Here is a 27,303-nt window from a genome sequence, read left to right on the forward strand (position 1 = left end):
CATCTACTTGGGAAGTGAACCAGCAGATGGAAAATCTTTCATTCTCTGCTTCTTCCTGTCTCTTTGTAATTCTGCCTTTCAAATAAATAAATAAATAAATAAATAAATATATCTTTTAAAAAGAAGGAAGAGGAGGAGGAAGGAGACAGAGTGGAAGGGAAGGGAAGAGAGAAGCAGAGGAGAGCTGGCCCAGGAGTGCTGGTTGCAGGGAGGGTGGCCTGAGATAAGGCAGAGAAGTGGGGTAAGGGGGTGGGAGGAGGGCCAGTGGGGTAATGGGGCCTCCCAGTCCCTCCCTCCCTTCCTCTCTCCTTCATGATCTTGAAACAACCTTCAAGTCTGGGCTGAGGCCCCAGGAGGCCAGTCACTTAGGAAACAAAACTGTTTCTTGGAGACCTCCCCAGCCCATCTGCGGCTGAGCCACAGCCCCACCCCCTGCTTGTACACATGCACATTCTCCCATGGCCTCTCACGTACACACACGCCTGGCTTCACACGTGCCACACACACACGTGCCCACACACCTGTGTAATGAACACACACTGGATGACTGACTGGTAATCAACTAATCACACAGCTGAGCAAGTGTTGCACTCATGTATTCACACTGCCTCCTGCCCATGCAGTAACTACATGTGCTCCAAACATACAGGAAAGCATTCTCTCTCTCTGAGTCCCCCCATCCCAGATCCTCGCACACCAACCCAATACACATTCAGGGCTCACCTGTGCCACCACTGGTTGAGCCCCTTTCTGATCCGGGACTGGCTCAACGCCCTCCCCAGACCAGCCATCCTGGCCTTCTGATCTTTGCCTTCAAGTTTTTTTTTCTCTCTCCTTTGCTCCTCTCACTCCAGGGACCACTGGCTATGTTATACAAAGCCCACACAGGCACCCCAGGTCAAGGGACCAGGCACATGCTTGTGTCGTGGAATCTGAGGCTCACAGCGAGCGAGCGAGAGGATGTAGATTCTGGTAGCCACAGCTCTCACCAGGCAGGGTTATGGTCAGTGCAGTGTAGGCCGAGAAAGGGGCCCTCAGTGTCCTATCCCCTGTCTCACTTGGCTGTATGAGCCACAACAGTGCCCTTCGGGCCGAGCTGTAGCTCAAATACAGGGCATGGCACGGTGCCCCAACAGGCTGTATGGGCGAGAGGAAGGGCAAAGTCCTTTCCGGTATTGAGCCTGAACTCGGGGCCCAGAGCCAGGGCCCTTGGAAGGCCTAGGCACTACTGGAAGGTGCCAGCAGTGGATGAAGGTGGGGGAGTGAAAAAACTGAGGATCCAATGTCTGGCGTTTGCAGGTGTTTGGGGACTGGAATTTCCTATTCTATCTTATTTGGTGTCCTGGGGAGGGTTGAGCAGAAGAGAACCCAAGAACAGGTGCTTCCTAAACCTCTAGTTATCTTGTCATCCACCCTGGCCCTGGCCTTTTTTGGGCATTCTTTCAGTGACCTCCTTAGGCCCACTCTCCCACTTTCTGCTACACTAGAGAGCTTGAACTGCTGTCTGCTGACCCTTCATTGTTTCCTCCCTTGCCTATTCTATCCCAGGCCCAAATCCAAGGTCAGCGGAGAGAGCCACAGAGAGACATGAGAAGGTCATGTGTGCCCCATCATACCCTCCCTTCCGGTAGCCCAGGAGGGTGGAAGTGGGATATGACCTTACAGATTTGTAATGGAAAATCTCAACAGCAGGCCCGGATGGAGCAGGTTATTTAGGGAATTCAGATGTGAGTCTTGTGCCCTGAGAGTGGATTTCCTGGGGGGGAAGGTTGATAATCCTATGCTGTGGCTCCCTTGGGAGCCAGAATGGGACCCAGCCAAGGCAGCGGGCACCACAGGGCTCTGGCCAAAGCCCCCTGAGCACCCTCTCCCTCTCCCTGTTCCATTGCACATAAGGCCCTCAGACCTGTCCTGGCGCGGCCGCTTCCCTGCCCTCCATCTCTGTGCCCAGAGAAATGGGGACAGCCAGGAGCGTCCTGTCTTTTGACTGCTGCAGGCAGAAGGCGGGGGGCAGGATTTTTTCTTTCTCCATAATCCCCCCTCCGCTTTTCCCTGACTCCTTTTGCTTCTCATTCTTTGGCTCTTTCATCGAGTGAGCAGCAACAACACGTCCAGGGCAGCTGGCCCTGTCGCCTCCTAGCCTGGCTCACCCCTTCCACCCGGATCTGGGAAGATTCCCCCTCCCAGACTCTCCCAGGGCTCTTCTCTGTCCGATCCCCTGGCTGGCCCTCGCCCCGGGGGTGAGGGGGAGAGGGGAGCGGAGGCTCTCCTTTCCAGCTCACCATCCTGGTTCTGGATAGGATACTGACCTCCAGCTGCTGCTCACCCACCAGTCCCAGACCGGTTCAGCTTACAGCTCCTCAACACCCCAAAGAAGAGAAGGGTCTCTTCCATAAACAAGGGACACAGCAAGCCCAGAGAGACCTTCAAGTGCTGTTGTGCTTCACCTGGGTCATCTGTCTTGCTGACTGCCTCTCCCGATCCCAGCCCCAGGAGTCTGGACCAGCTGCTATGCCCCTTACACCTGCACACTTCATGCTACCTCCTGGACCTCCTGTAGCTCCCACTGGACTCCCCTCCAAAAAGCCTCAAGGGGTCAAATTCTGATTTTCCGGGGGTTCTACGGCAGAGGGAGGGTTGCCTGCCCCTGTCTCCTGGAGGATGGACGGAGACTCAAGAGATCTCAGTGCTGGCTCTAAGTCCTAGGCTCCAATTGCCGAGTCCCAGGTAGCCCAGGCCTCTCCACCTGAAAACAAGAGGAGGCTGAGCGGCCAAGGCCTCCTACACCCTGGCAGCCCGAAGCATTGTTCCCTAGGAGGCACGTTCCTCCCGCATCTCCCTGTGCAGCCCTCTCTCCTTGGCTTGTTCAGCTGTGGCTGCCATAGGCCTGGGGAGTTGTTGTGGGGAGCCAGGGTTGGGGGGGCACCGCGGGACAAAAAAAAACGGGCGGTCCACAGGCTAGTTGCTAAAGGGGCGGGAGGGGAGGAGTCCTCAGGGATCCTGTTTCAACAAACGTTTCTTTCCCCGAGAAAGGGAAGGCGGGGGTGAGGGGGAGAGGGACCTATTTAAAGCTACCCGGTGGCTTGGGCTGTCTCTGTCTGCCGGCCAGGGTCTCCAGGCGTCCCGGACAGGCCAGTGTGGGCTTGGGGCCCTCCCGGTGATCCCTCTGGCCTAAGTCCCCTCAGCCACTCTGCCCCAAGATGGGTCGCGGGGTGAGTATCCCCAAAGAGAAGTGCGGCTCTCCTGAGGGTGAGGGAGGGGGACAGAGACAGGATGAAGTGGGTCTGAGATGTGGCAGGTGGGCAAGGGAATGGGAGAGCTTGAACTTAGAGCTGCCTCCCTGAAGCACAAGTGCCTGTGTGGCTCCCACGCGGAGTTCAAGTGCCCTCTGTGGCCAGCGCTCCCCACCCACGTCCCCACCAGCTCTGCCTGCTCTCACGCTGGCGCCTGGGTGAGCTCCCTGGCGCTCCTCTCCGGCAATCCCTCTTCTCTCACCACACCATTTCCTGGCCTCCCGACCCCTGACCCCCGATAAGGAGGCATCTTCTCCCACCTTGGTGTGCCCCCTGAAATCACCCACTCCTCTGGAAGCCTTCAACCCGAGAGGATGGGGTCCTTCTGAAACCGGAGAGGAGCCAGAGAGCTTCCTGCTCCCGGGACACCAAGCAGTTAGTTCCAGACGCCAGCTCTAGCAGACTGAGCGCCAGGGACAGCTGGGAGGGGTGTGGGAGGGAGAGTGCTTGGGGGCCACTAGCCCCCTCCCCTGCACCCCTCCGGATGTTCCTAACAGCATTGTCCTGGGCTCCAGGCCACTGGCTTTGAGGACTTTCCCAGAGGCTGGTGAGAAGCGCATCCCCTCCCAGCCCACCCCTGTCCATGGCATTCTACAGCCAGGACTCTGCCAAGGGGAAGATTAACAACTGCATGGGGCAGCTGGGGACAGGGTTTGTTCTTGGAAATGAAATTCCCATACAGAGAAAAGTGACCCAATCCCATAGAATTCTGTGCTTGGTCGCTTTCCTTCTGCGGAATGCTAGCCAAAGAGGCACAGAGGGAAAGGGCTTCGTGAGCCATGGAAGGAGCAGGGCCAGTGTCTGGCCCCCTGAAGGAGTCAGGCAAGGACGTGTTGTTGCACTGAGCAGAGCAGCTGGGGAAGCGCTGAGCCTGGACACTTGGGTTCCTGAGCTGGGGTGGGAGCTATAAATAGAGCCAGAGGACCTAATGTGTGTATGTGTGGGGCGGGAGGGGGCAAGCACAGGTTCTCCCTAGACTGCAAGTGCAGCAGATACACGCAGCTGAGCATCTGCCTTGCATCTTGGCAGGCAGATGTGCGAATGCACAAGCCCTCGAGAAGGCACAGACGTGGATAGCCCTGAGCGAGTGTGTGCGAAGCTGTGAGCTTGCCCTTGGGAGCAGTCCGAAAGATGTGGGTTTCTTGCCAGAACAGGTCATTCCTAAGGGAAGCTGCACAGCCCTGGGACCTTCTAGTGCATCTCAACATGTCTTACTCCCCCCAGAAAGCAAGTCCCCTGTTGAAAACAGAAGCCGGCCTTGGGCAGGGTGCAGTCAGACAAGCCCTCTACTCCCCCAGCAAGAGGAAGGAGAAGGAGAGAAGGTAGCCCCCTCCTCTCACCTGTCTCACCTTAGGACCAAATGGACTTGGTTCAAGAAGTCTTTCTTGATAAGTGACTTGACTTTGACACCTCCAGTGTATCTTTCTCCCCTGGCACCCTTGCAGATGCTAAACCTCTACCCCTACGAGGGTGTGGGTGAAGCAACAGTGAGACTCAGAGATTCTTGTGTGTCTGGCCTGAGAGGGCAGGTGAACAGGGGAACCTGGGGTCTGTGCCTTGGAGTCCAGCCCACCAGAAGATCCCCGAGGAGAAAAGCACTCGCTACCCACATCCTGTTCTAGGCTGCAGGTGTCTCCTGCTCCTTCTTCACTGCCTGTGTTGGAACAAGACTGAACTGTCCCCCATCACCCTGTGGTCCTCAAGGGCAGCGTGGGAGTTGGGGGAAGGGACAGCACTGGTGGGAGGGAACCCAGCCTGCTCCAGCTGCCACCAAGAGGCTGGTGGCGGGGGAAGGGGGGTAAAACACTGGCCGATTTCCAGCTGCCCCCACTCTGTCCCAGCCTCTGGCTTCCTTAGAAAGAACTCTCTGTTCTCCTTCAGTATTCAAGACCCAGAGATTGGGGACTGTGGTTGGGGGGAGGGTGGAGGAGAGGAGGAGAGCAGCCCCGGGAGGGGGATGGGGAATCCTTGCTTCCTCTCTTTCTTTCTCGCCTGGGCAGCCACTGGCCCCAAACTCTCCACAGGCTCCTGGCTGCAGAGCCTGAGATCCTTGCCAGGGCAGCAGGAGGAGAGGAAGGGGCAGAGCGTCCCAAGCATTGAGCCCACAGGAGAACAGGGTAGGAGCTTGGGGAGAGGAGGCACTGCAGGCACTGCTTGGCTCAGCCAGAACCCAACAGGCTGGAGTGCTTGGGCCGGCAAGTTTTCTGAAAACACACGTTGGAGTCTAATACTCATGTACTCCAGCTCAGGTCTGAAGGTACAGAAATTCCTCGGGGCTCTGCTCTGCAGCCACCAACCCCTCCTGTCTGCAGGCCCTACACCTGCCCCTGAAGCTTGTCCAGCCTCATCACTCACCCCTGGTCTCTTCACAGCTTTTCTGCCTTTTCTCGGGCCTTGTGCTGCCAAGGACAGAGTGAGAAAATCCTAGGCCTTTGGGCTCACTCAAAACAGACCCTCCTTAAGTCACCTGGTTCCGGAAGGCAGAGGTGGGAACACTCCCCAGCTGAGCTGCTTCTGCCTCCCCAAGATGATCATTACCTCGGAGGCCAAATACAGATTGAACACAGATGCTTCGGAGAAGGGTGAACGCACGATTGGTGATTGGTTGTCTTTTCTGGGAAGAGCTCTTCTGAGTAATGTAGCTTCAAAGAGCTCTTTCTCTGTTAGGTCAGACGATCCCAGGCAGCAGCCATGTCCCACTCCCACTGTATCCCACCCCTACCCTTACTGCTCATTTTGTGTGCAGACTTCCACTTTGCAAGGTGTGAGAGGTGTGGGTTCTCGTGATCAGGGCAGCTGCCACAGCCCTGGGGTTGCCCTGACTCCGTGGTGGCCGAAAGTGTGTTATCTAGGAGCTCGGAGGACTTGGTGACATTATTCCATATGACACCACACCGATGAATCTATACTTACATCTGTGCAAACCCAGTGGATGAGAGCGAATCTCGGTGTAAATCACGGACACTGGACAGCAGCCATGGGTCATTGCCGGCCCATCAATTGTAACAAATGTCCCGCTGGGATGCAGGATGTTGATAGTGGTGGAGGCTGCTTGTTCGTGGGAACCAAGAAATGTGCAAAAACTTTCTCTACTTTCCACTCATTTTTATTGTGAACAAAAGCCACAAAAAAAGTTCCCTAAAATGAAGTCTATTTAAAACAAAATACCCCCAAATGCATCATCTTGCAAAAAAAAAAAAAAAAAAAAAAAGGGCAAATATTCCTGTTGATCTTAAGTCAAGAAATGGTGTAATGGAGAAAAACTGAGTCCTGAAAGCCTGGCAGGCCTTTAGAGCCCAGTGGAAGACAGGCATGGTGGACACTGAGCAGCTCCTACGTGACAAGGACATGCATCTTGGGGGAAGCGGGGGGAGAGGCGAGAGGAAAGAGACAGGTAGGGGGGAGGCACCTTTTTTGTGCTCTAGTCATGTCCTCTCTGAACTTCCTGTCCCCTACTATCCTGCTACCCCAAGACAACCACCCCTGGGAGGGGGAAATTCCCTCCCTCTCCCTAAAGGTTCTTTTTGTGGGACCCTAGAAGGCTGACAATGGGAGATCATAGATTTTGGAGAAAAAGGGGCGATCCGTTCTGACCTTCCAGGAATGCCTGGACCCAAGACTTACACAGATTCTCGCTTTAGTACTCAGATGTACTTTCTTGCCATTTCCAGGCAGATGTGCGTCCTGCTTAGCATCTTCCCCAGTTGTGCTTTGGGGCACCAAGCCTGGCGAGTTGCCTTCCAGGCAGGATGGAGGGGCTGCCAGCACACACACATATTCCCATGTTCTGGAGGTGCTCTGACTTCCTCCCAGGAACTCCTCCCAGTCCACAGCGCTGCTTATTGCTCTGCTGCCACAGCCCCTGCTCTCCCCCCAACACATCCCTGTCCTCACCGCTTCAATGTCTGAAGACTCGCGCTCCGGATACCCAACTGCCTCTGCTCTCCCTAAGTACAAGAACGGCCGTGTTGAGCAGAGACATTGCTTCAGAGTGTTGCTTCTCTCTCTCACCTCCTCCTACTCTGGCCACTCCCCAAATTCTTCCAAGCAGTGGGTGATGTGCATGTGGTCTGTTTCCTGTTCAACACCAGCAGTGTCCTTTCAACAGGCAAAAATCACAGCGTAAGTCCGAGTGCCGAACTGCTCAAGAGTCAATGAGTCTCCCACCAATCTAAACTTGGGGCCCCAGGGCTCTGCCAATCATCCCCACACAGAGAACCTGGAAGTCCCTGCAGTCTCCTCCTCCCACATGCTCACTGCCTCGAAGCCCACCTCCTCCCTGCCAGTGCCTGAGTTCCTGACCACTTGGTGCGGCCACAGTCTGCAGCCCAACCCCTTCTGATCACTGTGCCCTGCTCCTCCTGCAGGCTGGCCGTGAGTACTCACCTGCCGCCACCACCGCGGAGAATGGGGGTGGCAAGAAGAAGCAGAAAGAGAAGGAGCTGGATGAGCTGAAGAAGGAAGTGGCCATGGTGAGACCCAGAGCCCACGCAGCTGGGATACCCTGAAGGGATCCAGTGCTGGAAGAGCAGTTCTGTGTCCCCGCCCCTAGGGCCCTAGCTTCACCCCGTGCCCTTCTGGGCATTCTACATGACATAGCCTCCTGGTCCAGACTAACCACAACTTCCCTTCTCCAGGATGACCACAAGCTGTCCTTGGATGAGCTGGGCCGAAAATACCAAGTGGACTTGTCCAAGGTGAGTGCTGGGAAGGGGGTGGGGTGGAGGGAGTCTTCTAAGAGATGTGAGAATCAGGCAGCATGTGGTGGGAGGATTCTTAGAACTCTAATGCCACCCTCTTCAGATGAGGAAGCTGACAGATGAGGAAACAGACACTAGTGAGCTGCCCAGGGTCACAGGGCTAGCTGGTGGCAGAACCAGTATTAGAACCAGAATCCTCTGCTTCCTCGTCCAACGCTCTTGCCCTGTGGAGCCTGGAAGCCAAAACTCCTTAGCACTCAGGCCCCAGGGCGGGTCTGATGAACTGGACTTTTACTTCATTCCCAATCAACTACAGTGACACAAGGCTTTTCATGGAGTTGGCACTCATGAAATAGTGAGGTAGCTAGTGAGCTTGTTCTGGTAACTTGCTAGTGCCTGGCAGTGTGTATCATGTTGCGATGCATGCATTTCTCTATTCTGCAGCAACCTGTGAAATTGGTATTGTAGACCTGGTTGTTAAAGCAAGGAGCTAGACAGGGAGAATAACTTCCCAAAGTCCCAGAAACAGTAAGTGACACAGACCCCTTGCCAAAGCCTGTCATTTTGAAATGAAAAAAAAAAAAAAAAAAAAAAAGAAACATTAACCCAAATATAGTGGATATATACCTCTTCCTACAAGCCTTTCATGGGCTTGAATCTTCTATCTAAATGTTTTTAAAGACTTTTATTTACATGAAAGTCAGAGCTACAGAGAGAGAAAAGACAGATGTTCGAACTACTGGCTTACACCCCAGCTGGCTGCAAAGAGTGGGAGCAGACCGAAGCTAACAGACAGAAGCTTCACCTGCATCTCCAACATGGGTGGAATGGGTCCCAAGTACTTGGGTCACCTTCTTCTGCCTTTCCCAGGCCATTACCAGGGAGCTGTGTTGAAAGTGGAACAGCTGGGATCCAAACCCACATGGGGTGTTGGTGTCACAGTCAACAGTTTCACCTGCAATGACACAATGCCAGCTCCTGCCCTATCAAAATTCCATGACCCTGTTCTTCCTTTATTTTCCTCATGCTTTTCACTGTCTTCCCTTAATACGATATTGATTATTGCATGCACTTCTCTGGAAGTCAAGATACAAGAAGCACGGGGCTCGTTGCCCCCGTTTTTAAGACTTATTTGTTTATTTGAATTACAGAGAAAAGATCTTGCATCCTCTGGTTCACTCCCCAAAATGGCCGCAATTATCACAAATGGGTTGGGCTGAAAACAGGAGCCTAAAGCTCCTCTCTGATCTCCCATGTGAGTGCCAGGGGCCCAAACACTGGGTCCATCTTGTGCTGCTTTCTCAGGTACAGTAGCAGGAGATTGGATTGGAAGTGGAGCAGCCAGGACTCAAACTAATGATCATGTGGGTTGCTGGCTTCATAGGTGTCAACCTAACTGTGTGTTCACAGTGTTAGTCCTGATTTTGTCATTCTTATCCACCACTGGATTCCCCAGAGCCAATGACAGTGCCTGGAAGGTAGTAGGTACTCACTATACAGTTAGTGAACAGATGAATGAATGGTGCAAAAATGAATAACAAATACTTGCTTTCAAAGACCCCAAGATCTAGTAATAGAAGCAAATGCAAGCACAGAATCCCAAGACAATACAATGAGTGTGGCTCTAGAAGCTAGCATGGAATACCATGGGGATCCAGAAAAGAGTGTCTGAACCAGTCTGCAGTATGGGAAAAACACGGTCGGAGGAGGCCTTGTATGGACAGGTGATTGCCAAAGCCGTGTGATGCTGATAGTTCGTGATGTGGGGTGCTCCTTGAAGCCTTGGAAAAAGGAGAAATCTAAAGAAAGAGAAATGCAGGGAAGAACCAGTTGAGGCCTTTTTCCAGGAATCTTATCCAGGCTATCTTCCAGGAAGGATGTGGTGGCACTGGACGCAATTGGAGCCCAGTCAAACTCCTCCTAGACCTCAGTGTCTGCAAATCTCCTCCACATGGTCTCTCCTGCTAACGCCCACCCCTTCCAGCCAAGAAGGCTTCTTACTGTCCACCTGTTCTTCAGCCAAAGAGTTGCTGGGGCATTCTGAGGACCCAGTGAGGTACAGATGCCTGCTTCCACGCCTCTCCTTCCTCCCCCAGGGCCTCACCAACCAGCGGGCTCAGGACATACTAGCTCGGGATGGACCCAACGCCCTTACTCCACCCCCTACCACTCCTGAATGGGTGAAGTTCTGTCGCCAGCTTTTTGGGGGCTTCTCCATCCTGCTGTGGATTGGAGCCATCCTCTGCTTCCTGGCCTATGGCATCCAGGCCGCCATGGAGGACGAACCATCCAATGACAATGTAAGCCAACACACCTGACCCCTGGATCAACTTGTGACTCCATCCTTCAACCCTGAACCCCCAGCACAATGGGTCAATGAAGGGACAGGGAATAAGATATTCATGCCAAAGTCCCACAGCTCCCTACCCCACACTTCAGGTTAAAGAAAGCCTGAGGCTTCTGCACACATGGAAAAAGCACTCCCAATACTCACATGCTTGCTAAAGAATGAGACAGGCCTCTCCTGCTCCTTCGCAAGTCAGTGCACTTGTCTACGTTCCTGGGCAAACACTCTTTGGGAAGTCTTAGCTCTGGCGGCTCCCTGACCCTTCTGACCCTTCTGGAGGTTCTATTTTCTCTCCTGGTCACAGTCCAGGATCTGGGCTGTCACCTTGGATGGCCCAACTGCTTCCATGAGTGGCTGCTGCCTCTCTAGCGTGGGGAAAAGGCAGGTCCCTCACAGCCTCCCTCCTTACCAGCTGTATCTAGGCGTGGTGCTGGCTGCGGTGGTCATCGTTACAGGCTGCTTCTCCTACTACCAAGAAGCCAAGAGCTCCAAGATCATGGATTCCTTCAAGAACATGGTGCCTCAGGTAGACGGCAGGGCTGGGCTCAGGGCTGGGACAGGCATCTAGTTTCTGGGAGAACGCAGCTCCTCGCCTCTCAACTCCTTGTACTCTGAGCTAGATAAAGGTGGGCAGAAAAGCCACTCTAGCTGACCACATGGGAAGCTAGCTGTGTTGCTCACAGAAAAGAGGGGTGGTGGAGAGTAAGAGCAAAGCAGAGCAGAGGCAAGTTGCTCCTGAGATGTCCTTACCTCCCTCAGCAAGCCCTTGTGGTCCGGGAGGGAGAGAAGATGCAGATCAACGCTGAGGAGGTGGTGGTCGGAGATCTGGTGGAGGTGAAGGGTGGAGACCGCGTCCCTGCTGACCTCCGGATCATCTCCTCTCATGGCTGCAAGGTGAGAGGCTCCACCACAGCGAGTGGTCGGGCCAGATGGAGCTGATGGGGCCCAGTTAGTGTTTAAAGGTTAGAAGACCTAGGGCCCGGCGGCGTGGCCTAGCGGCTAAAGTCCTCACCTTCAATGCGCCGGGATCCCATATGGGCGCCGGTTCTAATCCCGGCAGCTCCACTTCCCATCCAGCTCCCTGCTTGTGGCCTGGGAAAACAGTCGAGGATGGCCCAAGGATTTGGGACCCTGCACCCGCGTGGGAGACCTGGAAGACCTGGAAGAGGTTCCTGGCTCCTGGCTTCAGATTGGCGCGCATCGGCCCGTTGCGGCTCACTTGGGAAGTGAATCATCGGACGGAAGATCTTCCTCTCTGTCTCTCCTCCTCTCTGTATATCTGACTTTGTAGTAAAAATAAATCTTTATATTAAAAAAAAAGGTTAGAAGACCTAGGTCCAAATATTAGTAGTCCTCCTAAAACTTCTCTCAGCATGTGGTCCTCTTTGCATTGTCTCCCTCTGTGTGTAATGAATGCCCTATGCCTTTGATATCCACTTTTTAAAAGATTTATTTTATTTTTATTGGAAGGTCAGATATAGAGAAAGGAGGAGAGACAGAAAAGAAGATCTTCCATCCATTGAGTCACTTCCCAAGCAGCCACAATGGCCAGAGCTGCGCCGATCCAAAGCCAGGAGACAGGAGCTTCTTCTGGGTCTCCCACGCGGGTACAGGGTCCCAAGGCTGTGGGCCGTCCTCGACTGCTTTCCTAGGCCACAGGCAGGGAGCTGGATGGGAAGTGGAGCAGCCAGGATTAGAACTGGCACCCATATGGGATCCCAAGCAGTGCAAGGTGTGGACTTTGGCTGCTAGGCTACAGTGCCTGGGCCCTGATATCCACTTTATAGCCATTGTGTGCTGAGGATAAAATAGGTATGAGCTGCTTTCTGCATGTTCACATGTGCTATTTAACATCATTCAGAAAGAATGATGTGATCAGGCAGGGCTGCTACATGTGGCCACATGGTTGAACACTAAACAGTGCCAGAAGGTACCATTTTCTCAAACAGTATTAGAGCTACCCCTCGTAATTGTGAAATGTAGAGGTTGTTCACATTCCCTATTTTCCAGATGAGTAAGTGGAGGCCCCGTTGATTAAAGAAATAACCCAGGGTTACACAGAAAGCCAATGAGAGCCAGGGTTGCAAACCAGAGTGGTAGCAATTGCTGAGTAATGCCATAAATATGTGATGAGGGCAAATATAATTTTGTCCCTCAAGTCATGAAGATGGAGTGTGGTTGGAGCTGGGTCAGCAGACAGCTGTGTGCACGGTGCTTCTGCCAGCACCATGACTAGCATCCCTCCCTCCGCAGGTGGACAACTCATCCCTAACGGGTGAGTCGGAGCCCCAGACTCGCTCACCTGAGTTCACACATGAGAATCCCTTGGAGACCCGCAATATCTGTTTCTTCTCTACCAACTGTGTGGAAGGTGAGTAACTGGCCTGCACAAAGGACGGAGGAGTTGGAGTTCTGAACCCTTCTCTGCACTGGAGCCCGTGGTGGTGTTTACCTAGAAAAAGCTCTGCCTCAAAGAAGGAAACTGAAGAGTGAAGAGACCCTGAGGGGTACAGACATAGTCCCCTTGGAGAGCAGGGCACTGGACAGGGGAAGCACAACTCCAGCAAGCAGTGGCATCCCCACTGTCCCTCCCAAGGGTGGTATCCAACGCCTTCAGACCCTGGTCAGGACCCACACACACTCTCACACACACACACACACACACACACACACACACACACACACACACGCATGCATGCAGATGGACGCCCTGAGCTAAACTGGATCCCTAGGAGTTACTGCTTTCCACAATGTTTCCTGACTTGTTCTGGATCTGTTTACTTTCTTCTCTCTTTTGCTTTTTTGTTTGTTTGTTATTGGAAAGACAGATTTACATGGGGAAAGACAGAAGTATCTTTGATCTGTTGATCTAGTTTACTCCTCAAATGGCCACAATGGCCAAAGCTGAGCCAATCCAGAGCCGGGAGCCAGGAGTCTCCTCCAGGTCTCCCATGCAGGTGCAGATGCCAAGGTCTTGGGCCATCCTCCACTGCTTTTCCAGGCCATAATCAGGTAGCAGTTGAGAAAGGAACAGCCGGGACATGAATCAACACTCATATGGAATCTTGATGCTTACAAGGGGAGGATTAGTCAATTAAGCTATTGCACTTCTCCCATACACACACACACACACACACTCTCACTCACTCACTCACACCTTGCTTTGGCCAGAGGGTCAGAAAAGCTTTCAGACCAGCTGTATGCCTGGACCCTCCCTCAGGCAGTAAAGTTAGTGCTGCCCCAAATGAAACTCTGCACCCCACAGAGGCTGCCCATCTCTGTCCTGAGTTCTATAGACCAATGGCAAGGGTCAGGAAGAGTCCCCGGAGCCACCATCACAGGAAGGCAGAGATCCAAGCAAAACCAGAACCCTTGCCCGCTGTGAAATGAGTAGGTTGAGGCAGGACTGACTTTCTTCCAGTGGTGGGAGGAAAAGCCATACCGTGAGCCTCTGAAAGTGGGGTGAAGCAGGTGCGGTATCCCACTCCTTGCCCTTTCTTTTCCGTTACCCATTTCTCTTCAGCATGCTGTTGCTCTAGCGTTGAAATAACAATGGAATCCACCATAAATTTCCTGAAGTGCGAATGTACTGAGATTCTGATATTTATTGTACATTCCCCAGAATTGATTAATTCATAAATGGCTGGTAAGATCTTCCCATTGCTTATTCGGCAGCTGGCTTTTAATAGAGGAGAGGAAATGAATGGAACCAACATTTGTCAAATGCCTTCTTTGTGCCAGGACTGGTCTAGGTGTATTACCGCACTGTATCAATTATTAAAGCAACTCCCGGGTAGGGATTCAGCAACAGTTCAAACCCAGATTTGGTTGGCTCCGACATACATACTTACTCTTTCCACTACACCACATCTCCTTCCCCCAGGACCCTGAAGCAGCATCCCAGGCTTGGTGATTGCCTGGCTTCTTACACAGATTCCTGCTTAACATTGGCCAAGAAAACCTGGAGAGTATGGTAAACAGGAAATCCATGACGCGTGCTTTATTTTCTGCTTGTAGTGTATTTTCAGATGGTATCAAGTAAGAGATCTATGTCACTGAAATGCAGCAGGAAATTTTTAAAATGTATTATATCTTTCCCATTCGACCTTTGACATTATGCACATTGAGTTCCTCCCAGGCCCAAGAGCAAGAGGCAACCATTTGCTGTCATGTGAGATTGGAATTGGTCTGGTGCAGGAAGGGCAAGCCTAGGTGAGGCACAACCCACTGAAAGTGACCTCCGAGACCCGAGCCCCTGGCTTGTCCACTCTGACGAGTGAGATCAACCTTGCTCTGGATGTAGGATGGAACTTCAGTCCTTAGGAGTCCCAAAACATCTAACCTGCCATCGCTATCTGTGTTACAGGCACTGCCAGGGGCATCGTGATTGCCACCGGGGACCGGACAGTCATGGGCCGCATAGCCACCCTCGCCTCAGGCCTAGAGGTCGGACGGACGCCCATAGCCATGGAGATCGAACACTTCATCCAGCTCATCACAGGAGTGGCCGTGTTCCTGGGGGTCTCCTTCTTCGTGCTGTCTCTCATCCTGGGCTATAGCTGGCTGGAAGCAGTCATCTTCCTCATTGGCATCATTGTGGCCAACGTGCCAGAGGGGCTTCTGGCCACGGTCACGGTGAGTGGCTCAGGCTGAAGGGTTAAGAGGAGAGGATCTTATTGCTTCTCCCTTGTAACAACAGAGGCACAGGTGCTTGTCACTTTTCAGCAGGCTTCCCTGTCTATAGTCTCTGAATGTCACAGATCAGACGTTGAGCCCAGAGGTCATTTAACACATAGCTTGGAGTTTGAGTCTGGAAACCTCAAATGGAGCTTGACCTGAGCACATGCATTTGCCCCTGCGGAGCTTGCATGGCTGGCTTCTCTCATCACCCACATGTCCATCTCCTGCCTGCAATCTGGGGTGTAGCCTGGCCAGCTCTCCTGCAAAGGATCTCTCTCAAAGGTCACCAGTGACACACCACCAAATCCAGTGACCTTTCTCGGCTCCCGCTCTGCACTCAGCTGCTGACATGGATACTGCTGGGCGCCTTCCTGCGGTTCTGTCCTTTGTTCATTGCTGCCAGGTGCCAGGCCTTGGCTCTCTTCTCCTCTGTCCTCTCCTGAATCTCAGGCCTCAGCTCACTGCTCATTTACATTTGGCCCTGGTGCAAGCCCTGTCTCCTCCTCCCACAGTCTCTAGAGTCCCTTCCATGTGGGTGGCTTTCACAGCACCTCCCACCTCGGGAGCCCATCTTCACCTCCCCAACTGTGTGCTGCGTATTGACGTACTCCTAGGATCTCAAGTCTACATGTCTGTTGGGCTCGTTCACTGTTTATAGCTAGGCCCCACTGATTCTTCTTTGTGGAGTGAGATCAAAAGGAGAGGTAGAGGAGGAGAGCCCAAGAGGGGATCCTAGACATCTGTGGTTCCTGCACTCTCGCTACTAGGTGTGTCTGACCCTGACTGCCAAACGCATGGCACGCAAGAACTGCCTGGTAAAAAACCTGGAGGCTGTGGAGACGCTGGGCTCCACATCCACCATCTGCTCCGACAAGACAGGCACCCTCACCCAGAACCGCATGACCGTCGCCCACATGTGGTTTGACAATCAGATCCATGAAGCTGACACCACCGAAGATCAGTCTGGTGACTGGGCGCTCCCAAGGCCATGCGGGAGCGGAGAGGGGGACACAAAGGGCACCTGTGTGGTGGGACAGGGCCAGGTGGGATGCAAAGAGTATGCCCAAAGGGAGCCTGACTCCTGACTTGCCCTCCTCTGTGCCCAGGGGCCACTTTTGACAAGCGATCACCCACATGGACAGCCCTGTCTCGCATTGCTGGTCTCTGCAATCGTGCTGTCTTCAAGGCTGGGCAGGAGAACATTTCTGTATCCAAGGTAGGGGCTTAGGGTTTGCTTTCCTTCCCACCCACTGCGGCTGCCAGGGCCCTCCTCACCTGGCCCCTCCCTCCCTCGTATGACACTGCAATTGCTTCTCCCCTGGCAGCGGGACACAGCTGGTGACGCCTCTGAGTCAGCGCTGCTCAAGTGCATCGAGCTCTCCTGTGGCTCAGTGAGGAAGATGAGGGACAGAAACCCCAAGGTGGCAGAGATTCCTTTCAACTCTACCAATAAGTACCAGGTCCGGTCGCATTGCCGGGACAGAGGGACGGAAATGGAGGGGTGGGGGAGAAATCAAGGGGAACCCATGCATGCATGCATCCATCCATCCATCTACTGGACGAGGAAGAGGTATCTGAGGAGGAAGCTCCCTGGCCTCTGCCTCACCATCAGAACAAGCTATATGACCACACATCTGATTGTAATCACCCCGACTCCTAAACCTTCCTGCACCCATTACAGTCCAGCATCCTTCAGCTTTTCTTCCTCCCACAACTTCCCATCTGCTGACCACATTCCTCTAACTTTTTTATCCCACTCAGTTGAACCACACTTCTGTAATCCCTTTATGGAATCCCTCCACTTGGAGGCATCTGTTAAATGCCAACAGTACAGTCTCCACTATGCTCTAAATCCACCATGAAGGAGAGCCCCTGCAGTGAGCATGGGGTGGCAGGGTACATTGGTGAGACTCATCCAGCTCCTGGTTCAGGGCTTGTCTGAAATGACCTGATAACTGTGGAATGGATGAACATCCTGCAGAGATGGCTTTGAGGATCCGACACCCCTCTGCCCCGAGACTGCAGGCAATCTTTAGTGGAGTGGGGCTGTTTATTAAGAGTGGGGGTTCCCTGCCAGCCACTGTTCTATACCAAACTCTATGCTGGGCCCTGGAGCTACCAAGATGCGCTTGGCCCCTCTGTAATGTCCTGTCCCTTCTGCAGCTCTCCATCCATGAACGAGAGGACAGCCCGCAAAGCCATGTGCTGGTGATGAAGGGAGCCCCAGAGCGCATCCTGGACCGATGCTCCACCATCCTGGTGCAGGGCAAGGAGATCCCTCTCGACAAGGAAATGCAAGACGCCTTTCAGAATGCCTACATGGAGCTGGGAGGCCTCGGCGAACGTGTGCTGGGTGAGGGTTGGACAGGGAGCAGGGCTGAGAAGGGAATCCAGGCAGCCCTCTGCCGCTGCTATACTTCCCACCCCCTTCTGCCCCCTCAGGCTTCTGCCAGCTGAACCTGCCCTCTGGGAAGTTTCCTCGGGGCTTCAAATTTGACACGGACGAACTGAACTTTCCCACAGAGAAGCTCTGCTTTGTAGGACTCATGTCTATGATTGACCCACCCCGGGCTGCTGTGCCAGATGCTGTGGGCAAGTGCCGAAGCGCAGGCATCAAGGTACTGTCCCCCGCTCCCAGCTCCACCCTCACCTCCCTTGTGCCAAGGGTCACAGGCCCACTGAGGCTGACACCTTGGGGACACTCAGGCCACAGTGGCCTCCTTCCCACTGACCTGGAGGAAGAGCTGTCCTTCTGCAAGGAAAAGGCCTGGAGCCCTGGCCCTCACTCCCATCCTCGCCCTCACCCTGACCCTCATCCTGTCCCTCACCCTGGCCGTCATCCTTACCCTTGCCCTAACCCTAGCTCTTACCCTTACCCTCGCCCTCATCTTCACCCTCACTCTGGCCCTAACCCTTGCCTTTACACCCGCCCTCACCCTTTGGCTCATGGTCACCTTTTCATGCTCATCCTCCCATCTCTGGACCAGCTCACTGCCGCAGCTCTATGTGTACCTTCCTTCTTGTATCAAGCAGCAGCTGGCATCCTTGCCTCGGAGACCGAGCTGCCCTACCCTCCATCACTCTTGCCCTCTCTCTCTCTAAGCACTTGGTTTGGGGTCCGCAGGCTCCTGTTGGCTCTCACCCCTTACCCTATAACCTCACAGCCTGCCTCCTGCTCCAGCTCCTCTCTGCCTGCTTCTATTATCCAATAACATTATGTTCTATCTGCTCTTCATTCAGCAACAATGTATAATTTACCAACTGTGGATGAGGCTCTGTGTAAGGTACTGGGTTTAAACAAAAATCCCTTCCACCTTTGAGTGACCTTCCTGTCTTCAAGAGACAGCTGGCTACTGTCCCCCTTTCCTGATCACCAACTGTGCCGTTGTTACTTGCTTTTCCTTCTCAGCTTCTCCTGAATGATAAAATTAACACAACTCGGCCTATCCAGAACTCAGCACTGGGCTAGGCACCCAGGGAACAAAGGGCAAGAAGGCCCAGGCCTGGGCTCCGTGTCTCCTCATCCCCCAGGGAAAGCAAATGCCTTCATTGTTAATGGCAGAACGAACCACCACAACAGGTCATTGAGAAATCTGCTTGGGTCAGATACTCTCAGAGAAAGGCAGTGTTTACTCTGGTGTAAATCAGGAACTGTTGCAGTTCCTGCAACCTTGTGACCTTGTGATCTCAGTCTTCACCGCTGGGAGCAAGAACTCTGTAACAGAGAAGGAAACCTAGGCACAAGATAACATGGCCAAAGCCACGCAGCTAGAGAGCAACAGAGGCAGGAGCTAAACCAAGGCAGTCTGTTCTTACTTAACCGGCAGGTCTTGGCACTAGATGAGATTTCGGCACTTTTCCATCCCTTCCGCATTGTCATCCCTATTTAAAAAACAAACCAAAGCTCAGAACGGGGCAGCCACTTTCCCAACGTAGAACTTCTCATGAGAGATAGAGTGGGGACATGAAGCATGCTCTGTTTCTCTGGAAAGCCCAGAGTTCCCACAGCCGCCAGGACCCGAGCTCCCCCAGCTGCCAAGGCAATACCTCCTTGGGCTGACAGGGCCAGGAGCAGCTAACACTGCCTCTGGGAACTGGACAGCATTTGATGGGGGGGTTGACACCTGATCTGTGCCTTGAAGGCAGTGCGAGAAGGACAAAGAGCATCAGGGCCAGGGAACACGGTGTACCCTGCAGGGGCTAGGCTGTCCCGGGCGTGCGAGCTTGGCAGGGCAGAGCCGCAGCAGCAGCTCTGGCAAGTGGAGCATTAGGACAGGCCAGTGGGAAGGACTTGTCTTGAGCACTTGCTTGGGCTCTCTCCTGCAGGCCATGGGGTCGTCACAGGGCCGGTCTAGCTTTTAGGAGACCACCTGGATGGAGGAGGGCCTGGATTTGGGGACCAACTGAAGTCGAGGAGACAGGTTAAGGCTATTGCCGTAGTTCAGGCAAGAGCAGATTCGCTGAAGGAGATCAGCAACAAAGGGAGTGAGAGAAATAGCCGAGAACCTGGTGGCCAGAAAACACAGAGGAAAGGGTCAGAAAAGAAAGAGCGGTGGTATCTAAAGAAAGGAGCAGAGGAGATTTGGTGGCGGCCATAACGAATGTGACTCTGAACTTTAGTGCCTGTAAGGCAGCCAGAGCGAGATGTTGCAGTGAAAGTTTGGATGTGGTCTGCAATCAAGGAAAATGGTCATGACTGGAGATGTGAATTTAAGGCTCACTGATGTATTTCATTAGGCTTCACTCAGGCAGGGAAGCAAAGGGGGCGGGGGGAAGTAAAGCTCCCAGCCTCACCAACATGGAAGGGCAAGTGAAGGAAGAGGGGCCAGTGAGGGGGGCTGGAGGCGGTAGGATACAGCTTGCATTCACCAAGTGTCCTCCTGAGGCCCCGCGATCTTTCCGAACACCTGGGAAATGTACAACTCACCTCTGGCCTGTGCACAGATGGTGCAACCCAGCTTGTCTAAGCTCCTGCAGCTGGAGAAAGTCGACCTTTGCACTTAGGTCTGCTTGCCAACTCCACAGCCAATACCCAGGCTGCCCACCCCAGGTGGCTGCAGAGAGGAACAGAGGAGCCTGGGTACGTTTTCCAGGAGGGCTACTGTACAGTGCCGAACACATAAGAGTCCACAAGCATGAGGACTGTAAAAATGCTTTTGTTTTTCCATCAGGAGACCCCTCTGGCCCTTGTGGGGGTCGTTTCAATGGACTGGTGACATTAGGAAAGAAGGCAATGGGGGGGCTCAAGAGGCTTTGTTCCTGGTTCCTGTGCAATTTGCTCCACAAGTGCTCTCCTAAGCTGACTCTCAACCCCTTATGCTCTGAAGAGCCCCCTAGCCAGCCTGCTCGATGCTGCCCACCCTCCACCCCGCCCCAGCTTCATCCATCCTGTGGCAACAGCCGTGAACGGTGTCATACACCTGGGCAAAGGAGCAGCGTGGGGAGGACAGGGGGCGCTGTGTCCATCCTCTCTCTGCTCTGTCCAAGGAGGCCACCGTAGCTGTCTGGTTCTGGATTCCATGACCTTGAGTGGTGCAGGAGGCCCTCCCTCACATCAGGCTTGCTCCTCTCCACCATCCCAGAGCTGCTGAAGCTCTCTCCGGCTCTGACTGCCTCATAGCCTGGGACATCCCTGCTTCTAAGGATCCCCCAAGAACCCTAAGACTTGAGAGCTGTCTTCCCAGGGGACTTCATGACCCCATGATTCTGTCAAAGATGCTTCCCTCCAGTTAAGCAAACTCTCTTTGGTCCCCTGGACACAGTGCAACTTGGCTTTGTCTCTCCCTTTTATTCACTCATCACACACACACACACACACACACACACACACACTTACTTCCGCCTTTTGCCTGGCTTTTTCTGGAAAAGGGCTAGGAGGAGGGAAACCCCTTCATCCCGATCTCCTGTTCTCTTTCCACCTTCCAGGTGATCATGGTGACTGGGGATCATCCTATCACGGCTAAGGCCATTGCCAAGGGCGTGGGCATCATCTCAGAGGGGAACGAGACGGTGGAGGACATTGCAGCCAGGCTCAACATTCCTGTGAGTCAAGTCAATCCCAGGTGAGGCCTCTTCACGTACCTCCCACGACTCCTAAGCAATTCCTGCTGCCAGGCAAGGCTTGGCTGCCCCCTGGAAGGATGGGAACAGCTTCTTTGGGACCTCTGCAGGCCTTCCCTGTGAGTGGGTCCTCAGTTCTGAGTGTGTCCAGGCTGTGAGTGACCTTGGAGACGTCATCTCCTCCTGGGTTCTACTTCTACACTATAAAATTAGGATGCTGGCTACACTGCAAGGCTGCTGCAGGACTGGATAGGAATGGGGCTTGGCCTCACCAATTCCACCATCACCTGTGATAGACTTCCTCACACAGCTGGAATTGCAGCACTTGGGAGTCCCAAGGGGTGGAAGAGGCAGCAGGGCTGGCATGGACCAGCCAGTCAGCCACCTCTGTCCCCTCCCCGCCAGAGAAGCCAAGGCCTGCGTGGTGCATGGCTCCGACCTCAAGGACATGACATCGGAGCAGCTGGATGAGATACTCAGGGACCACACGGAGATTGTCTTTGCACGCACGTCTCCACAGCAGAAGCTTATCATTGTGGAGGGATGTCAGAGGCAGGTGAGCAAGGTAGCCATAGGGCAAAGGCCAGGGCAGGAAGCAAGGGCAGGTCGGGGCTCCATCTTCAGGGTCTTCTCCCCAGGGAGCCATCGTGGCAGTGACAGGTGATGGGGTGAACGACTCCCCGGCGCTGAAGAAGGCAGATATTGGCATTGCCATGGGCATCTCTGGCTCAGATGTCTCAAAGCAGGCAGCCGACATGATCCTGCTGGACGACAACTTTGCCTCCATCGTCACGGGCGTGGAGGAAGGTGAGAGGCTGCGTGGGTGTGGCAGGTTCCAGTGTGGCTACTGCTCATGCCTTTCTCCCCCTCAAAAGAAAACTCTACCCCAAGATTCTGGGCAACCTGGAGTACTTGAAGCTCCCTCAGACATGAAACCTTTCTTTCCCAGGAAGATGGACAGCGGCCTCTGGGCTGGGGTTAGGGAGGAAGGTCCCTCAGACCCCCTGATACCCTCAGACCCTCCCCACAGGCCGCCTGATCTTTGACAACCTGAAGAAATCCATCGCCTACACCCTGACCAGCAACATCCCCGAGATCACCCCCTTCCTGCTGTTCATCATCGCCAACATCCCTCTGCCCCTGGGCACTGTGACCATCCTCTGCATCGACCTGGGCACGGACATGGTGAGGCCAGGGTGGGCTAGTGGGCAGGCATGGGGTCACAGCAAGTGGGGTGGGCAGCAACCTGCAAGAGAGAGCTGTTCTGGGGGCAGCAGAACAAACCTGGCACCGTGAAGATGACCCCAGGGCTCAGAGGCCCTTCCCACCCAGCCATTGAGTTGTATCAGAGATCTCCATCCTGACTGTCTGTCATCTCACCTTTGACTGCCCTCCCCTCCCTCACACCTGCCCCACACAGGTTCCTGCTATCTCCTTGGCCTATGAGGCAGCCGAAAGTGACATTATGAAGCGGCAACCACGAAACCCCCAGACAGACAAGCTGGTGAATGAGCGCCTCATCAGCATGGCCTACGGACAGATCGGTGCGCCATGCCCTATGGCCCAAAGAGGGACCCTGCCCCACTCCACCCCTCCAGACACTTCTTGTCCCAGACTGTGGAGGGATAAGCCTCAGACATAATTCCAGGACAAGGATCAGCCCCCAGGGTGGCAAAGAGGGCAGGGGTTTCCATGTTGCTGTGAGGGGCTGCTCCCTTACTGCCTCTGCTTGCTGCCCACCACCCACAGGAATGATCCAGGCGCTGGGTGGCTTCTTCACCTACTTCGTGATCCTGGCAGAGAACGGCTTTCTGCCATCGCGGCTGCTCGGAATCCGCCTCGACTGGGATGACCGGACTATGAATGACCTGGAGGACAGCTACGGACAAGAGTGGGTGAGTAGTCCTGTGCAGCTGAGATGGCACCCAAAGGGCAGGGCTGAAGGCCTGGAAGGAGTGCCAGGGAGCGGTCAGCTGGCGCTGGGGGCAAAGGTGCAGAGGGTGTGGCTGGGGTTAAGTCCTGAGACCTGGTAGGCTCCAGTCCTGTCCCGGCCTCTGACACTCTCACCTCTCTCCTGCCCTCCTGCAGACCTACGAGCAGCGGAAGGTGGTGGAGTTCACCTGCCACACGGCCTTCTTCGCCAGCATCGTGGTCGTGCAGTGGGCTGACCTCATCATCTGCAAGACCCGCCGCAACTCAGTCTTCCAGCAGGGCATGAAGTGAGCGTCCATGCCCACCCTGTGCTCGCCCATCACCCCCATCCCCTGTAGGCAGAGTGCTCTGGGCGCAGTCACCAACTCATACATGGCAGGCTTCCAGGGCAGGCCGCCTCAGCCTTCTGGGTAAGGGTGTGCTGAGCTGGCTTCAGTGTTCATCAATTCAGCTGTGAATCCATAGCCAAGTTTACAACAGACGAGAGGAGAGGATGGAATGGCGAGCTTTTCCAACGGCTTCTTGTTTCGCTCCTAAAATGGACTATGTTGTGGTCTCCTCCTTCCTTTCCTCCCTCACTTTCTTCATCTCCTAATTGAGGGCTCCAACTTTAGCCTTGTCCCAGCTGTAAACCTGGGTCCCTTGGGCACTGCTGTCCACTTGGGCACTGAAGGCTGCTCGGGGTCAGCGTCAGGCCTTCTGCCAGTGAGCTACCACATGCCAGGAACCTCCCTAAGTGCCTTGGCCCTCTCAACGGTCTACTGTGGTGGGGATTTTAACTTAGATTTTGTGAATAAGAGGCCCCTAAAAGGGGCCAAGGTTTCCCAGTTGGTCAAGGCTTGCCCAGGTCTCAGAGGCCCAAGGCCTGGGTTCCTACCTTCCAAGTAGTGGCTCCCCTGTCACACAGCCTGGCACCTGCAGGTCGTCAACACTCACCAATGATGCTGGCATGGATGCTAGTGTATGCTAGAGGCATTGTGCTGTTTTTTTCTCTATTCTGTGGGCACAACTTCCCAAGTGAATTTTGCCATGATTTCTTGGTCTAGAGTGAATAGCATATAAGAGCCTAAGTAGGACAACATGAAAAGTTTGCTTGATAATTGGAAGTAACATGAAAGAAGGAGATTTCAGTGAGCTAAAAATACAGATGTGGGGAGGGGTTGGGGGCACATTTGTCCTAATGGTGAAAAAGCCACTTTGGGATACTGGCATTGCATGCCGGAGGGCCCAGATTTCAATCTCAGCTCTGCTCCAGGTTCCAACTTTTTGCCAAAACCTACCTCCACGTGGCAGACCTAAACTGAGTTCCCCACTCCTGGGTGTAGCCGGGCCCAGCTCTAGCTGTTGCAGGCGTTTCAAACACAAACCAGTAGAGGACAGATCTGTCTCTGATCTTTCACGATATCTGCTGTCATTCTGTCTCTATCTCTCAAAGAAAAATCTAAAAAGAAAAAAAAATAGTGAGGGAAATGCAACTAAAAGGGGGGCAAGGAGCAGAGTCCAAGAAATTGAGCACAAATCTGGAGCCTGGGTCTTACCATGAGGGCATGGGTGATGGGAGGGTGGGAATGCAGCCAAACTGGATAATCCCAGGTCACCTGAGAGCCACACGGGAGAGAATCAAGGGGAAAGTCAGGCTGGGTACAGGGAAGGAGTGTTCCTACAGCAAGTCACTCAGAGTGCCTCAGGCTGTTCCCTAGGTCTCTGGGCTTCTGAAGGCCCTCGACCTGCTATTGCCATTCTTTCAAAAAGTTCTCTGGAATCAAACTCTTACTGAAGAGAAGCTACCAGGCTGACTAACATGCTGCCCTTAGGCAAAAGCCAAGAGAACGAACTTTAAGGCAAGGGGATTGTGTGCGGATCCACAGTTCTGCCTGAAAGGCGTGGACATTTTTAATTCATTTCAATCGAGGAACTACAGCCCTTATTCACTAATGCGGCTTGAGAAGCACAGTCAATTAAAATGTAAGACAGAAGCAGGGGGGATCCTCAGAGATCAGTGTGGGCACCACAGGTATCAGTAGGTCGGTGTTGGCTGGTCAATGTCAGGATGCTGCCTGTCACCCCACATTCCTAAGTTATAATTGGGTGAAGGGGTGTTCAGTCACACAACACAAGAAAAGAGGATGCTTGACGCGCATAAAGGAAGATGCCATTTGTACCCCTTCCTTCCTTGCTTGCTGTCTTCCTCCCACTCCCGGGAGAGTCTTTGGAGCTCCTTCCCCAGTCACTACCCCTGTAAATGCTGCCTGCTGCCTTCCCTTTCTTTGCCTTTCCAGGAACAAGATTCTGATTTTTGGACTCCTGGAGGAGACAGCATTGGCTGCCTTTCTGTCTTACTGCCCAGGCATGGGTGTGGCCCTCCGCATGTACCCACTCAAGTGAGTGTCTCTTGGGGTGGCCCCAGTAAGGGGCACAGCAGGGCTTTGGGCCTCTCTGGCATCCACATTCTCCTTTAGTTGAATCATACATCATGTGGCCCCCATGCTGACCCTCTCTTCTGCTGCTTTCAGGGTCACCTGGTGGTTCTGTGCCTTCCCCTACAGCCTCCTCATCTTCATCTATGATGAGGTCCGGAAGCTCATCCTGCGGCGTTATCCTGGTGGTGAGCACCTGGGCACCTCACCCCACGCCCAGCAGAGTCCCACCCCTGCCACTAGCTCCTCCATCCACATCTCAAGTGCACCCTCCATCCTCCTATTCCTTTGGCACCCTCAGATCCTGGAGTACAGGCCCCAGAGGCCTGAATATTTAGAACCTGCCCCCTCTAGCCTCTTTCTCTCCAAAGTCCCATCTAACTCACATCTGTTCCCTGAAGCACCTGAAGCCACAAAATAATAGACTTGGGCCCTTTAGGGCATCTGGTCACCTTCATATCTTACAGATAAAGAAAAGGCAGTAAAGATTTTTGATCTCTCCACCTCAACCTTTGGAGGTTGTAAATGGGTGACTTACAAACCAGATAGGCTCCCTAGCCATTGTTTGGTTTGGTCTGTCCAATAGGCTGTGGTTTGGTGGTGTTCCAATTGGCCCAATATGTAAATTGTAGTAGCTCTCCCATGAAATGTCTACGTGACTTCTCCTGGGAAGTCAGATGGGTTGTGGACCCCATAGCTACAACTCTGCCCGGCAATAATGGTTAGCATTTGTAGGCATCCCATTCTTGGCCAGACCTACTCTAGGCCACACTCCCCTGAGCTAATGTAAGTCTTCCCTAGAGGCAGGCATGGCCTGGCCTTGCTTTGATTCTATGGGTCCCAGGCTCTGGCTCTCCTTCCCTCTAACTTTCCCCAAGCTGCTTTCTTCTGCCTCCTTCACCAGGCATCTCTTTCTCCTGACCTCAATGACACAAGCCCTGGGAAGGTTGGTCTCTTGCTTCCTTCTCAGCTCACCTTGCAAACCCAACCCCAATCTCTCCAACAGGTTGGGTGGAGAAGGAGACATACTACTGAGCCCACTGGAAGAAGAACCAGGCATGCGAAAGATGGGGTGCTCTGGAGGTGTTGTAGGGGATGGAGAGGGATGGAAAAGAGTGGGGTGAGATTTGGGGGTAGATTGGGGAAGACAGGATGAGGCAAGTCAGCAGGCTAAGTCAGGAGAGGTGCGTTTATATCAGCCTGGGGTGACCCACAGACCTCACTGTGATCAATCATCCCTCCCCAGAGCCTTTTCCAGCCTACTCCACCGTGCTACTTTTCCTGAGAAACTGAGAATACCCCAGCCCCACGTGTGCCTTCTCTTTTCACTTCCACCTCCTGTTCAAACTGATCAATATCCAAAGTCAGATGTCCATCCAATCTGGGAGAAGCAGGTCTCTCAGGTCACCACCATGTCCCCTTTCTCTCTAGCTTCACTCAACTTCCCACTTACACCCCTCCCCTAGCTTTCTTCCTGATTTTGTCCCCTAATGGGGGAGGGGGTCCCTAACCAGCCCCAAAACAGGCCCTGAAATGACAGAAGGTTCTCCTTGTGAGTACAAGAACCTGAGACCAGAAGAGGCAACTAGTTGGAGAGCCAAGACCATCTCCTGGTCAAGGCTGAGAGAGAGAGAAGTGGAGAAGAGAGCTGGGTGGAAGCTGGGAGGGTAGGGGTCTGCCTGGTTGGAGGAGGGAAATGGTCAAGCAAAAGATATAAGAGAGGAAGCGTGTGTCAATGAATGACGGAAAATGTGATGTGACTTGGCTCTAAAGACAGGCTTCAGCTCTGTGTCATGCCCTTCCAGAATCCTCCACCACCACCCCTTCCTGTCCTGCCCTGAGCTGACCAAATTCAGATCTCTGCAGAGTAACAG

At 53.6% G+C, this 27,303-nt stretch overlaps 1 protein-coding gene across 1 annotated transcript; it reads left to right on the forward strand.

Annotated features, from left to right (window-relative positions):
• Positions 1-3,081: 3,081 nt before the first annotated feature.
• On the forward strand, positions 3,082-27,057 carry ATP1A2 (ATPase Na+/K+ transporting subunit alpha 2). Its single transcript, XM_004589072.2, has 23 exons — positions 3,082-3,212; positions 7,661-7,765; positions 7,931-7,990; positions 10,090-10,293; positions 10,753-10,866; positions 11,100-11,234; positions 12,594-12,711; positions 14,707-14,975; positions 15,788-15,986; positions 16,127-16,236; positions 16,346-16,480; positions 17,184-17,373; positions 17,463-17,638; positions 20,946-21,082; positions 21,486-21,636; positions 21,719-21,887; positions 22,111-22,265; positions 22,501-22,624; positions 22,830-22,975; positions 23,169-23,299; positions 25,292-25,393; positions 25,526-25,617; positions 26,436-27,057. Exons 1-23 carry the CDS (start codon positions 3,201-3,203, stop codon positions 26,462-26,464), a joined length of 3,063 nt encoding a protein of 1,020 aa, XP_004589129.1. The 5' UTR covers positions 3,082-3,200; the 3' UTR covers positions 26,465-27,057.
• The last annotated feature ends 246 nt before the right edge of the window (positions 27,058-27,303 follow it).

This window comes from Ochotona princeps, chromosome 2 (genome assembly GCF_030435755.1).
Source record: "Ochotona princeps isolate mOchPri1 chromosome 2, mOchPri1.hap1, whole genome shotgun sequence".
NCBI lineage: Eukaryota > Metazoa > Chordata > Mammalia > Lagomorpha > Ochotonidae > Ochotona > Ochotona princeps.